The sequence below is a fragment of the Oncorhynchus keta genome, chromosome 2 (assembly GCF_023373465.1).
Source record: "Oncorhynchus keta strain PuntledgeMale-10-30-2019 chromosome 2, Oket_V2, whole genome shotgun sequence".
Lineage (NCBI taxonomy): Eukaryota > Metazoa > Chordata > Actinopteri > Salmoniformes > Salmonidae > Oncorhynchus > Oncorhynchus keta.
Genome location: NC_068422.1, coordinates 25,163,534 through 25,181,153, shown reverse-complemented (window position 1 = coordinate 25,181,153; position 17,620 = coordinate 25,163,534). Strand labels below are relative to the sequence as shown.

The window sequence follows — 17,620 nt, the reverse complement described above, 5'->3', positions numbered from 1 at the left end:
CTACCGCCACAGGGAGGGCTTCTGCTCCTGCTGACTCCATTAGTTAGGTGAGTGATTCTGTAATAAAGCCTGTGTGTAGCTGGTGTAGAGGAGTCAGGCGCAGGACAGCAGATATGAGTAATAAACCTATTTACTCAAGATTCCACAAATACAGCACAAAATATTTGAGCCCAAAATAACGGACCGTAATACAAAACAAACAATCTCTCACAAACAAACATGGGGGAACAGAGTGTTAAATAATGAACACGTAATTGGGGAATTGAAACCAGGTGTGTAAGACAAAGACAAAACAAATGGAAAATGAAAAGTGGATCGGCAATGGCTAGAAGGCCGGTAACGTCGACCCCCGAACACCGCCCAAACAAGGAGAGGGACCGACTTCGACGGAAGTCGTGATACAAATACATTTAAAATCAGTTTTTCACAATTCCTGACATTTAATCCTAGTAAAAATGACCTGTCTTATGGCAATTACGATCACCACTTTATTTTAAGAATGTAAAATGCCAGAATAGTAGAGAGAATGATTTATTTCAGCTTTTACTTCTTTCATCACATTCCCAGTGGGTCAGAAGTTTACATACACACAATTAGTATTTGGTAGCATTGCCTTTAAATTGTTTAACTTGGGTCAAACCTAGCCTTCCACAAGCTTACCACAATAAGTTGGGTGAATTTTGGCCCATTCCTCCTGACAGAGCTGGCGCAACTGAGTCAGGTTTGTAGGCCTCCTTGCTTGCACACTCCTTTTCAGTTCTGCCCCCAAATTTTCTATAGGATTGAGGTCAGGGCTTTGTGATGGCCACTCCAATACCTTGACTTTGTTGTCCTTAAGCCATTTTGCCACAACTTTGGAAGTATGCTTGGGGTCATTGTCCATTTGGAAGACCCATTTATGACCAAACTTTAACATTCTGAATGATGTCTTGAGATGTTTCTTCAATATATCCAAATAATTTTCCTGCCTCATGACGTCATCTATTTTGTTAAGTGCAGCAGTCCCTCCTGCAGCAAATCACCCCCACAACATGATGCTGCCACCCAGGTGCTTAATGGTTGGGATGGTGTTCTTCGGCTTGCAAGCATCCCCATTTTTCCTTCGAACATAATGATGGTCATTATGGCCAAACAGTTCATTTTTTGTTTGTTACATCAGACTAGAGGACATTTCTCCAAAAAGTACGATCTTTGTCCCAATGTGCACTCTTTTCTGGCGGTTTTGGAGCAGTGGCTTCTTCCTTGCTGAGCGGCCTTTCAGGTATTGGACTTGTTTACTGTGGATATAGATACTTTTGTACCTGTTTCCTCCAGCATCTTCACACGGCCCTTTGCTGTTGATCGGGGATTGATTTGCACTTTTCGCACCAAAGTACGTTGATCTCTAGGAGACAGAATGCGTCTCCTTACTGAGCGGTATGGCGGCTGCGTGGTCCCATGGTGTTTATACTTGCGTACTATTGTTTGTACGGATGAACGTGGTACCTTCAGGCGTTTGGAAATTGCTCCCAAGGATGAACCAGACTTGTGGAGGTCTACAATTTTTTTTCGGAGGTCTTGGCTGATTTCTTTTGATTATCCCATGATGTCAAGCAAAGAGGCACTGAGTGTGAACGTAGGCCTTGAAATACATCCCCAGGTACACCTCCAATTGACTCAAATGGTGTCAATTAGCCTATCAGAAGCTTCTAAAGCCATGACATAATTTTCTAGAATTTTCCAAGCTGTTTAAAGGCACAGTCAACTTAGTGTGTGTAAACTTCTGACCCACTGGAATTGTGATACAGTGAATTATAAGTGAAATAATCTGTCTGTAAACGATTGTTGGAAAATGTACTTGTGTCATGCACAAAGTAGATGTCGTAACCGACTTGACAAAACTGTCAAACTGTTTGTTAACAAGAAATATGTGGAGTGGTTAAAAAACGAGTTTTAATGACTCCAACCTAAGTGTATGTAAACTTCCGACTTCAACTGTATACTGTACTGCATTAGTGAGAGGCCCAAAGCCCTTTGTAAAAGAGCTTGACTAATGGAAGTTATTACGCTCCTCTTTGTCTCAACATTGTTTTTTAATAACCTTTTTTATTTTTCAGCATTTCTGAATATTACGAATATGGCCATGGAACCAATGATGAAGCCTACAACAATTACGGTAAAACCATAGTGCATTTACTTATTTTATTTACACTTTTCCGAAGCCCTGAAATAAAGGCCACAAACCGACTCCCTTAATGGACAATATCCCTGTGTTATTACCAATGGTTGAATATTCATGAGAGTTCTTTAAAACCAAGTCTATAATTTCCTCAAGCCACCTCCATTATATAACCTCAATGGCTTCTCCTTCCTTTAAATGGGACTACCTGCTAGGCTTTGATGCGAAAGTCATGGCTCCCAGCTCTCACTGGACAATACTGGCAGCTCCTCCATCACGATCCATAGAGGAGGTAATGTTTCACAGCTGAGAGATAAAGAAATATGCCCCATAGTTTTGGCCTAGGCCTGGTCATTCAGGAAAGTTGGCATTTATTGTCATGAATTAGCTCTGCAGAGGGGTTACTAGCTTGCACAGCCACAAAGTCATAAAATCTGACTTTAAACCTAACCCTAACGTTAACCACACTGCTAACCCTAATGCCTATCCCTAACCTTAAATTAAGACCCCAAATAAATAAAAAATTCATGAATTTTTACAATATAGACAATTTTGACTTTGTAGCTGGCCCATCTAGCGGAAATCGCTCAGTTCTCCCTCCAGGGCAAGATTCATGACTAAGGTCAACCTGCTTCATTCAGGTCCAAGAATCAGCTTCTGTATGCATTGCCCATCATACCCTTTGGCTAGCAAGCTAGATTAGAGATGCAACACAGCACAATGTACGCCAGTGAAGGCCCAGGGGCCTGACTGATGCCTATTGAAAAGGTGGAGGTGGGTGTTCCGCCAGCGTTCTGCCTTTTGAACATGTGCCCTCGTTGTGGATTAGATTGGATACCAGATCAGGGATGCTTCTGCTCTTGGCTCTCAGCCCTCTGCTCTCCACTGAAGCTGATTTCCAGTGTAGGTCTGCTACATCACAGTCATTCATTTTCGGCACGATGAAGTGTGGATGCAACAAAAACCAATGATTTGATTTTCTGCTCCATAAACACTTTGCGACATAGAACCAGAGCTCTGCACAGTGAAGGAATTTGCTCTTTATGTAATTTGACTCAAAAAATGAGCTCCAGCCACCCAAGCCACAAACTGTTCTCTCTGCTTCCACACGACAAGCAGTACTGGTGCATCAAGTCTGACACCAACAACCTCCTGAACAGCTTCTATCCCCCAAGCTATAAGACTGGTAACAAAATGGCTGAGTTGACCCTTTTATTTTATTACATTTCTTTCACTGTCTCTATGCACACTCACAGGACTCTACACACTCACGTACACACACATAGACACAAGCATGCGCGCATGCACACACACACACGCACACACACACACTACCTTATGTTATTTTTTAGCTCTGCATTGATATTGATTACTGCATTGTTGGGTTTAGAGTTTGCAAGAAAGGCATGTCATTGTACTTGTGTACGTGACATTAAAACTTGAAACTACAGCCTGAATGAGCCAGAGCTCAGGTTTGGGCCGACAGAGGACAGAACGCTCATGTACTTCATTTACAGTGCTGAGAGCAGTAGCCCCAGTGGTACCTGCAGCAGAAAACAAGGACCTGAGAATACTCTCATGGACATGCATGCCCTTGTTAAGAAGGATTAATGCCCAAGATATGACAAGGATTTTCTATTTTTTGAATAGCCTGTATTAATGTAACCCTTTTGCAGCTCCCCCAGAAGCTATAGTCCCATCTCACGTGACAACAAGTTACATGGTATTGCCTTATACACATAATAGTATCATGTGATGCAGTATTGCCCATAGCAATAGAATGACTTGGTCTTATAACTTGGTATAACATGTGGATGAGGGCTAACAGGAGTGGCTAAGGACACACTACTTTGTATTGTATGTTCTGTAAAGTTCATAGAGCGTTGATCCCAAGCACATATTATGAATGAAGCTTATTGATCATTAAATTAGGGTGACATTGCATACTCAACCATTGAAGTGGAAAGAACAGCTCAGCGTGAAGCAAAAGCAAGTCTGTCAAGGGAATCATTGAATTGGTCATTGACCAAGACCAATTTCTACAGGGAAAATGTATTTGCTGCATTATTACCCACCTATAGATAAACTTTGGCAAACAAAAATGTCACAATTAGACATGTTTACATGTAGTAGTAAACAAAACATAAGCATTGCTTAGACAGGTTGGATTGAATTCAAAGTTTAGTTTGTCTTTGACTTATTATAGTTTGTCTTTGGTCTACCACAGAATACTACCGTAGTTCCTTACTTTGAACTTGATATGAGTTAGTATCTTACTACAGTATGTAATGTTGTCTGAACTCTACCTCTTGCAGAAGAGGAGTGGACGACAACCCGTCCAACACTCAAAGCCCCAGCAGCAAGGATCTCACGTGTGGGCTACAGAGAACATCCCTATGGTAGATATTGAAGGGGCTCCACATCTGTGACCTCCGACATAAGACAACCATATGATTGTTTAATTTCCTCCCAGAAATGTTAGATTTTTTTATAACATGGACTCTTTTTTTAGAACAATTAGTAGAGAAAACAAAAGAAAGACACTTGTGTTTCAATAAACATTGGAATGTTGTTCTTGGTTGTCAATGATTGTCTGTCCCTCGAAAAATAAAAGCATGAAGTTGTCACAGAACTTGATGCTTCTTGATAGCCCTTAGGGAACTTTGATTTCAGGATGAAAATGGGTTGCTACTATTGAGTAAAGTTAACCTAGGTGATAACTTATTTTTTTCTATATTTGTTATGATGTTAGATTTTGATCTTGTAAAACTAATTAAACATTTTTTCGTGTTGGGTTGAAAGCATTCAGCTATGTATGTAGCTTACTAAGTGCTCTGTTCTGTGTTTAACTTGTATTTGTAAATAAAACATATATTAAAATAACATAAAGCACCATGTGTACGCTTCTCTAAATAGGTGGCCATAAATTGGTAAATTTGTTTGCCATAATTTGTTAATAAAGCTGAACCTTTTTGGTAAAACAGAAACATTTGAAGTACTTGTTTCTAGCACTAAATGCCTGCTTGGTTTCAGGTCATTGCTAAAATGTTTTTTTGATACAGAAAGTCAACAAAAAAATAATGAATTTTCGAGACTTGTCTTTCGTAATTGTTGTGTAGATAACATGCAGTAACACGATAAAGTATCTTTTGTTAAATACTTTCAAAGTAAGAGCCAAATTGTTCCTTGAATCTTGGTTAGTCATTTTAAATGTTTAACATGTTAATGGAAAGCAACTGTTTAGACTAATAAATGGATTTTTAAGCTATTCTATAAGTTTGACCTTATTAAACACATTCTGATTGACTTGTTTGCACTAGCATGTCTCTGAGAATGATATGGCGATAAAAGAGGTAAGAAAGTCCCCCTATACTACCATAATATTGTCTAAATGCCTTCAACCTTTTGGACTTGGCTCGTATACAGTTCTCGACAAACAGTATGTGAATATTGTAGACATTCACACTCGTATGCCATCACTGAGTGAATGAATGGGATGGACTTAGATTGCTGTGTCTTTTATCAGCAACCCATCAGTGTCTCTGCTGTCTTTCTCTTTTCCATTTTTCTTATTCTACCTTAGAAAGCTTCTGTAATTTCCAGTGCTTTTATATATCACCTCCGCCGATGGCCGTTTAGAGATCTGAATTCTGTTTTGTGACGAGTAGACATGAAGACTGAAGGCTTATTAACACAGTAGATCGCGGGACTCAAAGGATGACTAAACCTTAAGCAGGTAACCCTAATAATAACTCTAATTTTGCGTTTGCCAATTTATAAATGACTATAAAAAAGTTACTTACACTTAAAAAAGTAAACCTGTCCCTACTAACCCCCAAATAAGAGGCACTCTAAAACCACTAATTCATGTTAACTAGACTTAAAAAATGACTCGTCAAAATTAAGAAAATAACACAACAATCAATTAAAGACACTAAAACTAAAATGAATGTCTTACCAGCTAAACTTTAGCTATATAACCAGAACACAAACGACCAAATAGTTTTTCTGAAATGAAATGGTCATATTCCTATGGCTTTTGTCCTACCCTGAATTGGTTTACTTTTTTGACAGTAACATACTTTAGGCTTCTCATCCTGTATATGAGTCCATAATGTTGCATTGCATGCGATTATGAAGTAGTTAAGATAATTGTTATTTTCCATAGTCTGACAATTTTTTTCTTCATATTTGATACTATTTGAAATGGTTTGTGCAGTCTTAATCACATGTTTTTCCCCCAACAGGTGTAACATATTGTGTGAACTGTTCGATAAGGGGAGTGTGAGAGGTAAATTTATTAATTCCTCATCCATGAATTCATTTCTAAACTATCATTTAACTATTTATTATTTTGTATCGTCTTGCCTCAACCAATCACAATCAATATTTCTCTTTTACTACACTATTTAATATAGCCCCCCTCAGTTATGAATAACATACATTGTAATCTGGCAGTTTACCATGATAAAGAGCTTTGAAGTTGTTTGGCAAGCATCCTATTTCAGTCCCCACTTTGCCTGAGGGATGCTGATAGATGTCTCTAGATTCAACAGTAAAACATAGAGCAGCCCAGAGAGACCTGAAACTTCTGTGTTGCCTCTCTGATTTTTTAAAAGGATAAATTCTACCATGATATTGAATTCTGGGTAGTGCTACTTCACCACAACAAAATGAGAAAGCAATTAATATGTACATACATTTCCAATAGTGCAATGTAAGTGGTGCTGAATACTAAAGCTAGATTGTTGTTCCTTGGAAGGGGACTGGTCCATCTGTCTATTATGTGAGGGGAAAGCAGATTGTGTCCATGCTTGTTGTTATGTGCTCAATGCTTTGCAAGTATTTTCATGTTAATGTATTTGTTCAATGCATTGTGTACCTTTGGAAATGTAGAGAAATATACACACTGCTCCACCCAGCACATTAAAAAATGACATTAACACAAAAAACAAATGTACAGCTACCATAAACGTCACTATACATATGCTTGCTTTTGAAATAGCAATGACACCTCATATACAATGTTCATTTTTAGCGACACCATTTTATAATTTGACTAAACACATGGCATAGATATGTTACTGTAACAGAAAAGATTACTTAGAAAACACAGGAATGGCTTGCTGTTGGACATTTGCAGTTTATTTCGCTACATACTATAGAATTCCCTTGACAATGGAGAAAATGAACTGAGAAAATAATTTTCCTTTCGTTCAAATGTAACAGCCTTGGTTTCAAATACAGCAACTAAAATAACTGCATGTTGGAGTCTGTAAACACAATACAATTAATAATCTAGTTAGCAGAACAACATAGCAGCAGATACATGGGGTTTGCTCGAAGGTAAAGTCTGTGTTGAAGGATGCAGTCTTGTTGGATATAATATTCATATTAATTACACACATGAATGTCAGTCTTTTGGGAGTATCTTTGCTCTAGTGGAATTGTGCCCTTCTACTGCAATGCTTCTAACATATGGGTAATTAAAAGTTCAATTAAAAATGATGCAGCAGTATTAGCAAGGCAAATCTAATGGTAAAGTAATATCTAGTTAGAGAACACTTAATGAAGCATGTTATTTGTGGAAGATCTACTGTATGAGGTTACTTGTTTGTGGTAGCCTAATTGGTTCCCTATTTTTAACACAGGGTCCTTCAAACTATATTAGACAACAAACATAAACAAACATTGGTAGAGATGTAGGCATCTAAAACAGCTGCATTAATATCGGTAAACTACTTTCTGTTTACCATTCATTTCCTCATTCGTGGCATCACTATCAACACATTTCCCTTAAGGGCAATCTGCAGTTGCTACATTTTGTACATTTCTTTTTAATTTTTGTACCCATTGATTCTCAAAGATTATAACTTATATATTAGCCTCATGAGCTTAGTTTCTCTGTCGTACCCCATCAGAACCCAAAATATAAGCTTGTTGTACTCCAATGTTTGTAAACAAAGTAAAACATGGTTAAAACTATCATTTTGATATCATGGATGGTCAGTTTTTTACGGAAACAATAGCCAGGTGTACTCTTTGTTATTGTTTCAACCGTTGATTGGCCCTTTAAATGATTAAATCAATCTCAATATGCCAGTGGATTTATTGGCATCTAGTGGCTCACATTACACTCCTAACACTTTCCATACCTTTCTGGAGTACGATACCATTATATGCCTTACCTGAAGTCATACAAATAACATTAAGTGGAAATGTGTTCATCTTAAATACCTTAAGGGCTGAGCTGGGATCTTTATTACAATACAGATACACATGGATGCAGTGATAATGGCCATAATGGCTCAGATGCTTCCTGTCGTTAATGTCTTTCTGAAGCAGCGATGGCATAGCAGGCTGATCTTGATAAAGATGTGACATTAAATAGATAGTTAATTTACTTCTGAACTAGATATTAGATAAACCTCCTGCAAACCATCCTCGATGTATTGATTGCAAAAGCACTTGCCAATACTGGAGATCTCATTTACAGAGCTGATTATAAAGATGTGACCCAGTTGGTGCTATGGCTTCAACTCTGAAAAACAGATCCTTCAATATGTAACATGTATTTGGTTTTAACGCGTATTACTTCAGGTGCTCTGCAGGTGTGAAGGATCATGAATAATTGACTCTAACATGGACTTTGTTAAAGCATGTTGCAGTAGCTTGGGGGCATACGCTTGGTGTAGGATCATATAGGGAAATACGTATTTAGTTATTAGATTACCTTAAATCCTCAAACATCAGTTCTCATCATTATGGAAAACATGTAATGTAAGAAGATTTAATTTGACCCTTTTGATTAGTAAACCCTTGGTCTCCATTCTCTATATTATCTTTCAACACATGGATTTCAATTGAAATGTCAGTCCGTATTAATAAATAATGTAGCAGGTAACAGACAGAGAGATTGATTGTCATCCATGGAATCAGATTACTAGACTCATACTATAGTTTACTAATGGCAGCATTAAACCCTGAGTTGGACATTCAAAGTATACTACAGTACCAGTCAAAAGTTGACACACCTACTCATTCAAGGGTTTTTCTTTATTTTTACTCTTTTCTACATTGTAGAATAGTAGTGAAGACATCAAAACTATGAAATAACACATTTGAATCATGTAGTAACCAAAAAGGTGTTAAACAAATCAAAATGTATTTTATATTTGAGATTCTTCAAAGTAGCCACCCTTTGCCTTGATGGCAGCTGTGCACACTCTTGGCATTCTCTCAACCAGCTTCACCTAGAACGTTTTTCCAACAGTCTTGAAGGAGTTTCCACATATGCTGAGCACTTGTTGGCTGCTTTTCCTTCACTCTGCAGTCCAACTCATCCCAAACCATCTCAATTGGGTTGAGGTCGGGTGATTGTGGAGGCCAGGTCATCTGATGTAGCACTCCATCACTCTTCTTCTTGGTCAAATAGCCCTTACACAGCCTGGAGATGTGTTGGGTCATTGTCCTGTTGAAAAACAAGTGATAGTCCCACTAAGCGCAAACCAGATAGGATGGCGTATCGCTGCAGAATGCTGTGGTTGCCATGCTGGTTAAGTGTGCCATGAATTCTAAATAAATCACAGACAACGTCATCAGCAAAGCACCTCCACACCATCCCACCTCTTCCTCCATGCTTCACAGTGGGAACCATACAGGCAGAGCTCATCTGTTCACCTACTCTGCTTCTCACAAAGACACGGTGGTTGGAACACAAATTTGGACTCATCAGACCAAAATACAAATTTCCACCAGTCTAATGTCCGTTGCTCGTGTTTCTTGGCCAAAACAAGTCTCTTCTTCTTATTGGTGTCCTTTAGTAGTGATTTCTTTGCAGCAATTCGACCATGAAGGCCTGATTCACGCAGTTTCCTCTGAACAGTTGATGTTGAGATGTGTTTGTTACTTGAATTCTGTGAAGCATTTATTTGGGCTGCAATTTCTGAGGCTGGTAACTCTAATGAACTTATCCTCTGCAGCAGAGGTAACTCTTCCTTTCCTGTGGCGGTCCTCATAAGAGCCAGTTTCATCATAGAGGTTGATGGTTTTTGTGACTTTACTTGAAGAAACGTTCAAATTCATGAAATCTTCCGCATTGACTGAGCATGTCTTAAAGTAATGATGGACTGTTGTTTCTCTTTGCTTATTTGGGCTGTTCTTGACATAATGTGGACATGGTTTTTTACCAAATATAAATATCTTCTGTATACCACCCCTACAACACAACTGATTGGCTCAAATGCATTAAGAAGGAAAGAAATTCCACAAATGTACTTTTAACAAGGCACACCATTCCAGATGACTACTGCATGAAGCTGGTTGAGAGAATGTCAAGAGTGTGCAAAGCTGTCATCAAGGCAATGGGTGGCTACTTTGAAGAATCTCAAATATAAAATATATTTTGATTTGTTGAACACTTTTTTGGTTACCATGATTCCATGTGTTATATCCAGTGGTGGAAAAGGTACCCAATTGTCCTACTTGAGTAAAAGTTAACATACCTTAATAGAAAATGACTCAAGTAAAAGTGAAAGTCACCCAGGAAAATATTACTTGAGTAAAAGTCTAAAAGTATTTGGTTTTAAATATAAGTATCAAATATATAAGTATCAAAATGAAATGTAATTTCTAAAATATACTTAAGTATCAGCAGGGTAGCCTAGTGGTTAGAGCATTGGACTAGTAACTGGAAGGTTGCAAGTTCAAACCCCCGAGCTGACAAGGTACAAATCTGTTGTTCTGCCACTGAACAGGCAGTTAACCCACTGTTCCTAGGCCGTCATTGAAAATAAGAATTTGTTCTTAACTGACTTGCCTAGTTAAATAAAGATAAAATAAAATAAAAATCCAAAGTAAAAGTATAAATGATTTCACATTCCTTATATACATTCCTTATATTATACAAACCAGATGGCACAATTTTCTTGCTTTTTTAAATTTACGGAACGCACACCCCAACTCTCAGACATCTTTTACAAACGAAACATTTGTGTTCAGTGAGTCCACCAGATCAGAGGCATTAGGGATGACCAGGTAAATGACTCTTGATAAGTGTGTGAATTGGACAATGTTCCTGTCCTGCTAAGCATTCGAAATATAACGAGTACTTTTGTGTGTCAGGGAAAATGTATGGAGAAAAACGTACATTATTTTCCTTAGGAATGTAGTGAAGTAAAAGTTGTCAAAAATATAAATAGTAAAGTAAAGTAGGGATACAAAAAAAATATACTTAAGTAGTACTTTAAAGTATTTTTACTGAAGTACTTTACACCACTGGTTATTTCATAATTTTGATACAAATAAAGAAAAATCCTGGAATGAGTATGTATGTCCTAACTTTTGACTGGTACTGTATGTCTGTACTCCCTGTAAGCTGCGAATGTACTGATCCTAAAGTGGGATAGGACATACATGTTTGACCAGACAGGTACAGTACTGTACACAGGGCTTTGAGTCTGCTCAAATCAGTGTCACAGAGGTGGAAAGATTGCCATCTTGCAGTCACGCTTCTGGTAAAGCCTTGTCACAGCCACACTTTGAAAAACAATTTCCTGAGCATCTAATTTGTCTTCTCTGTGGAGTGTCATGGTAGTCAATGAAAGTGGCTACACATAGAACTGGTACAGAACCTGTTTAATGGATTACTTACAATTGCCTTTTTTTCTGGCCAAGATAACGTGGTTGTGGGCCAACATGGCACAGAAAACAAACTCTCTTCATTTAAACAGTCCATAAAGAAACATAACTCATTTAAACTGTGCTGTAAATGTCTAGCTGTAAGTTAAGATCCAGCCTTTATTATCTGCAGTATGATGCTAAATTCATAAAAGATAGTCGTGATCCATCTCAGATTCCAATAAAACAGATGTAAGATATCAAACTGTTTTGTATAGAAAATATCACACCTCATTGAGTGTTAAAAGTATTCTAGTTGAACAGCACGGTTCCAGAGAAGTATCTTGCTGATTCTGTAATTGAATTCAGGAGGATAACAACAGCACAATTAGCTGATGAGGAACTGTAGCAGCTCTCAAGGAAGAGGAGGGTGCCACTATGGCCCATTAATTGTGCCTTTGGTTGGCTACATTCATAAGTGAATAGCGATTTTCTGGAGTCGCAGATTCAGTAGTCGATCTCAAATAGCTGTGTTTACATTAGCCTTGAGCACTGTATGTTTCCCACATTTATTTGGGTATGTCCCGTCCTCCTCTCTCTATTTCCTTTTGTATTTCCATTTACATATTGTGTACTCTGTTTTCTTTCCTGTTCTAGGCTCTGAACTCTCAGTATGGAGCACACAGTAAACTCTTCCCAAGGGACTGTGGAGTCCCTTAACCTACCAGAAGAGCTGGGCACCATCAGCTTGGTGCAAATGAGCATGGTAAGTATCTGGAATCTTTCTTGCACACCTGCTGTAAAATGAATTCATTTTGTCCTCATTATTCTTTTTTTAACTCTACAAAAACTATAGGGGTTGGGTTGACAAAGAAGGGGCACAGCCTTTTGTTAATTAACTCTATAAGCCATTCAGAGAGCAAGCCAGTGCTTATTTAAGTGGTAGCTCTCTGCTCTCCTCACATGTGTGAGTTTGTGGGAAGCCATGAGGAAGAATGGTGAAGTTGATCCATTGAAGATCTCTGAACCATAACTTCTATTTGTGCTGTAATCCAAAATGTGAAAACCATGTGAACTACAAAAGATCTTTACAACACAAATAAAATACTGTTTATTTCACAGCAGTTAGGTGTCTCCAAGTAATTAGGAGTTGAATAGGTACATTGGAGGGCTCACTTCAATCCGTATCGCAGAAGTTCAGCGCTATAGCATATACTATATGCAGCGTGTACTGCGAATGCAGTCTGAGAACGCGGGAACATTGCCTTTAAATTCATATTCAGGGTTCAGAAATTAATATTTAGCTTTCAGAAAAAGGCTACTGATTCATCTGTTTGGGGTTCTTTGTTGATTTTGAAAAGCTTTTGAACCCGTTACATTAAGCCTGAAGAGAGGGATCTAGTTCCTATTGTTCTACACTCTTGTAACACCAAATATTTGCTTAAGGACAACTGCTGAAGGACAATAGGCCTACTTTCAAAGGCTTTTGAATAATTCCCCAAAAAGTATTATTTTTCACAATTCATTATTTTCTATGAACAGCTGTCCTCCTCTTTGCCCTTGACTTTGAAAGCCATCTTCTTCTCCCTGTAGATGAGGCACTTGGCTCTCAGCAGGTGCATCCCGTTAGGAGGCCTCCAGACCAGATTTGCGTGGCGAGGCTGTTTATTTGCCGTTATGACTAGGACTGATTTCTGTTGCTGGGCTAAAAGACGTCTGCCAGTGCCATTCATTAAGCCTTTGCCAAAAACACTCTCAGATCCATTTTCATAACAAGCGTGTCGCCAGCTTGACACAAGCCAAGAGCTCAAATCCCCAAGCCTGCTTTGAATGTTGGTGTACATTTCTTAAAGTATGGTCCATTGTTCAGAACCTTCCCACATACAGATTTCCAGTGAGTCATTACCAGAGCTGGATTCCCAAAGAGTATTCCATTAGTCATTGTTCTGTTAGATGTGATGTAAGCAATTGTTAAAGACCGAAGTGCTTCAAGGCTTCTCAGATTACTCTTTTTTTTGTAGAAAAATGACAGCTGAGCAAACCTCTATTTCATTAATACTATGTTAAATGGACCCATGTTGAATAATTGTAACGTGGTCCTATGCAATTTGATTCACCAGAGCCCTATACTACAGTACATATGTAGTTTGAGGAGTTAACGAGGGAATTTTGGTTAGACCGGGTACATTTCTATGGCAACAAATCCATCAGAACTAACCTGCTCCAGGACAGGTTAACTCAGGGTTAACTAATTTATCCTGAATGAAGTGTCTGAACCACGAGTTGAGGACCAATGAAATCAGATACCCTCCCTCTGACAAAGATTGTGTCATCCCTTCATTTGAGGAAGACGACTGATTAAATATTCTATTAATCAAGGTTTTTTTGTGTGTAAAAAATTGTCATCTTAAAATACCTATCACATTACACATTTAGTAATGACAGCATTGGCTTTCCAAACATTTTTCACGCGATTGTATTTTGAAATTTTCTAAATAAACCGACAGCTGCAAACAACCATAGACATATAATCCATAGATGGCAGTTCCCATTCAAGTCAAGACTGGCAGCCATTGCTAGCGTGGCCATGAGGTTAACAGTCAAAGCCAGGGTTGGAGATTCCAAATCCTTTCTATAGATTATATGTCTATGGCCACAATGCAACAAGCTGTTCCACAGATAGAAGAAGGAGTGATAGGTGCATTGAATGGCACGCCAAAGATGGAATTAATGATACATTGTCAAATTAAGACGCCACTTCTAAAAGCCTATTTCACACCATAGCCTGCTGAATTTGCAAGATAACTTTTCTTTAATTTTGATTTCGGCACAAATTAAAATGTGGCAGTGACTCGCCCATAGATTGATGTTTCAGCACTGTCTCAATGAAGAGTTTGACGTTCGACAAGCCAAACATGACACAATGCACTTGGCTTGGCAGAGTAAACCTGGGTATTTGGGAAGGAATGAATATGCTTACAAGGCTTTCAATCCAATACCAGCCATTGACAATAAAAGGAGTAACCCCATGTTATATTCTGCATGATTATGTTAAAAAGCAGTATATATACCATAGTAATACTGCAGATAGCACTTATTTTATCCAAATACTCATGAATGTTCTCCACTCTAGAAATCGAAATATTGGTATGCAGAGGGAGATTAGTTGGAGCAGATCTAGGTGTATTACCAGGGAAAAGATTCACTCACACAAGTTAATAAGCAACACAATTTGTTGAGTTTACAGCTGAGTGCCTTATCCATGCATGAAAAGATTTCATTTTCCATTATTGTTTGTTTTCCCTGATTATTTCACAGATAGAGAAAGACAACTAAATTACTGTTGTTGCACCTATTGGGGTGTACAGCCCCCCAGTCCTGCCAGTTCACAAATTAGCTTGGCATCTGGGTCGATTGCATAGCAAGGATGGTGTCTGCACACCTCAGCACACAAAGAAGTTTTTTATCAATCACATTTATTTATAAAGCCTTTCTTACATCAGCTGATGTCAAAAAGTGCTGTACAGAAACCCAGTCTAAACCCCCAAACAGCAAGCAATGCAGCTCTAGAAGCACGGTGGCTAGGAAAAACTCCCTAGAAAAGCCAGAAACTAGGAAGAAACCTAGAGAGGAACCAGGCTATGAGGGGTGGTCAGTCCTCTTCTGGCTGTGCCAGGTGGAGATTATAACAGAACATGGTCAAGATGTTCAAATGTTCATACATGACCAGCACGGTCAAATAATAATGATCACAGTGGTTGTAGAGTGGTTGTAGAGTGGTTGTAGAGGGTGCAACAGGTCAGGAGTAAATGTCAGTTGGCTTTTCATAGCCGATCATGTCTGGACTAGACTGAGCCGTCAGTGAGTCATTGCTCATCAACCACAACTTTCCTATTTTTTCAAGGAAAAAAAGGGTTCTTCAGCTGTCCCCATAGGAGAAACCTTTTTGGTTTCAGGTAGAACCCTTTTTTTGCAGGTAAAACTATTTTCAAAATGGTTATACCTGAAACCCCAAAAAGTTCTCCTATGGGGACAGCCGAATAACCCTTTTAGGCTCTAGATAACACCTTTTTTTGGGTGTACTTACTCAGTAAGTACACTTACAGCTCATGAATGGCTGTTTCAAATTAAAATCACAAAGAATAGCCACCAGGCGATGTTTCCTCTACCTGATCCAAAGTCTACAATAACAACAATAACTACAATAAGATTGTCAAACTTTGTCTCTTGCCTGTTTTTTCAGATATGCGGATGGTTCTGTGGATGTGTAGCATCTTCGCTGTCCAAGTCAACCTGGCCAGGTGAATGCATAGACTATATAATGCATGTAGTCTGTTTGATCACTCTGATTAAGTTAGTCATTTCATACTAGCATGTTGTGCTTCCATACAACCTTCAATGAATGACATGCTTATATAGTAGATTTGATTGGATTTGCATTTGCATTTGATACTTTTGTTAATGCTGAAAAGTTTAGCAGAACTTATACTCTTCCCTTGAAGCAAAAGAAGACGTTTTCCAGTTCACCTTGGTTTCACCATAGTAATCATCCTGTAGTTGCACCAGTATCACCTCTCCCACCTTTTCCATCTCAGAGAGCAGATCATTACAACAGACATGATGGGTTACCTAGGGGAAAGCACAGCCCCACTGCCCCAAAGCCCCTCACCCACAGGCTGACTGCACCCATGGTGTCAAACCCACATTGACAGAGAGTAGCCAGGGGTTGTGGAGAGATACGGTCAAAGGGAATATGGTAGTGACTGCAGGCGTACCAGCCATGATGCTCGACAGATACCTTTAAAGCTAACAGTGCGGAAGCACACTATCTTGTTGAAACAAACTAAGGATAATAGTGTCATCTGTCATGTATTGTATATACTTTTGGCTCAGAATCCATTCAAAAAGAAGTGATGAGTCTTTATTTCTATGTCCTATTTATCCATTTCAGTTATTTTCTCTGTTACTAAAGCATTCTGTATAATTGTATTTTCTCCACAAAAGCCCCCCAAAATGTATTACAGGCTGTGATACAGGCATGCAGAACTAGATGTTTACTTAACTGTAGTTCGACCTCAGATGTCTGTGACGTTTCTTTCTATTTCCCCTCACATCAGGCAGTGAAGTATACATGCTGTTTGTGTATTAAGTCTTTCCTCTGCTTTGATTCTACTGTGTCTGAACAAGGAAACAGATGGGACAGAGGACAAACAAGAAATGTGTTTTGCTTTCACTCAAATGCTGACATGCAGGGTTGTAATGAGGTTTGTAAGTAAACTAAGCAGTTTAAAGTGTCCTGTGCCATTTTTCAATTTTAAGACATCAACATAAAAGGTGAAACATTTTAATGCAGCTAATTTGCTAATGTATTTACATTAAAATCCCTTTTAATCCAACAAAATTTGCCTCTGTATGTTTATTTAGCAAGGAACAGTCCTTTTTGTTATACAGTATGTATGTATGATTATTGTTGAAACTGATATCCTTGTTCAAATCCCATAGGCATGACCTCTTAGCTCACTGATAAAACCCAACTATATTTTCAACAAAATATCAAATATATTATCCTGGTTTAAAACCCATTTTAAAGCCAAACAGCAGCGAACATACAGAAAACACATGACCAAGTCCGCAGCACTGTGACCCTGTCTGCCTCACAGGCTGAGAGTGCACCCCATGTGTGTTCCAGCCAGGCTTGCTAATAAATGGTGTGCTTGGTAGTGCCAACATGAGCATGTTAGTTCATTAGGCAACTCGAGCCTACCGCTGGCACCCAGACCAGATGTCACAGACACTTTAATACAGTGGCCTGTCAGTGCAAACTGAACAAATGACAGTGGCCAG

The 17,620-nt window shown here is 38.6% G+C and overlaps 1 protein-coding gene across 2 annotated transcripts in view; it reads left to right on the top strand.

Moving 5' to 3' along the window:
- Positions 1–17,149, top strand: part of LOC118398544 (KH domain-containing, RNA-binding, signal transduction-associated protein 2-like) — a 123,076-nt gene extending 105,927 nt beyond the window's left edge. The window contains exons 8-12 of one of the 2 annotated variants that reach the window (XR_008074966.1): positions 2,097–2,155; positions 4,474–4,557; positions 6,406–6,449; positions 12,434–12,542; positions 16,020–17,149. Coding sequence is in view for 1 of the 2 variants with exons in the window: in XM_035794006.2 (XP_035649899.1) it covers positions 2,097–2,155; positions 4,474–4,568 (154 nt within the window). In the remaining variant the exon portion in view is untranslated. Of the gene's footprint in view, positions 1–2,096; positions 2,156–4,473; positions 5,425–6,405; positions 6,450–12,433; positions 12,543–16,019 lie in introns of those variants that run through there. The other variant, XM_035794006.2, reaches the window with a different exon arrangement.
- The last annotated feature ends 471 nt before the right edge of the window (positions 17,150–17,620 follow it).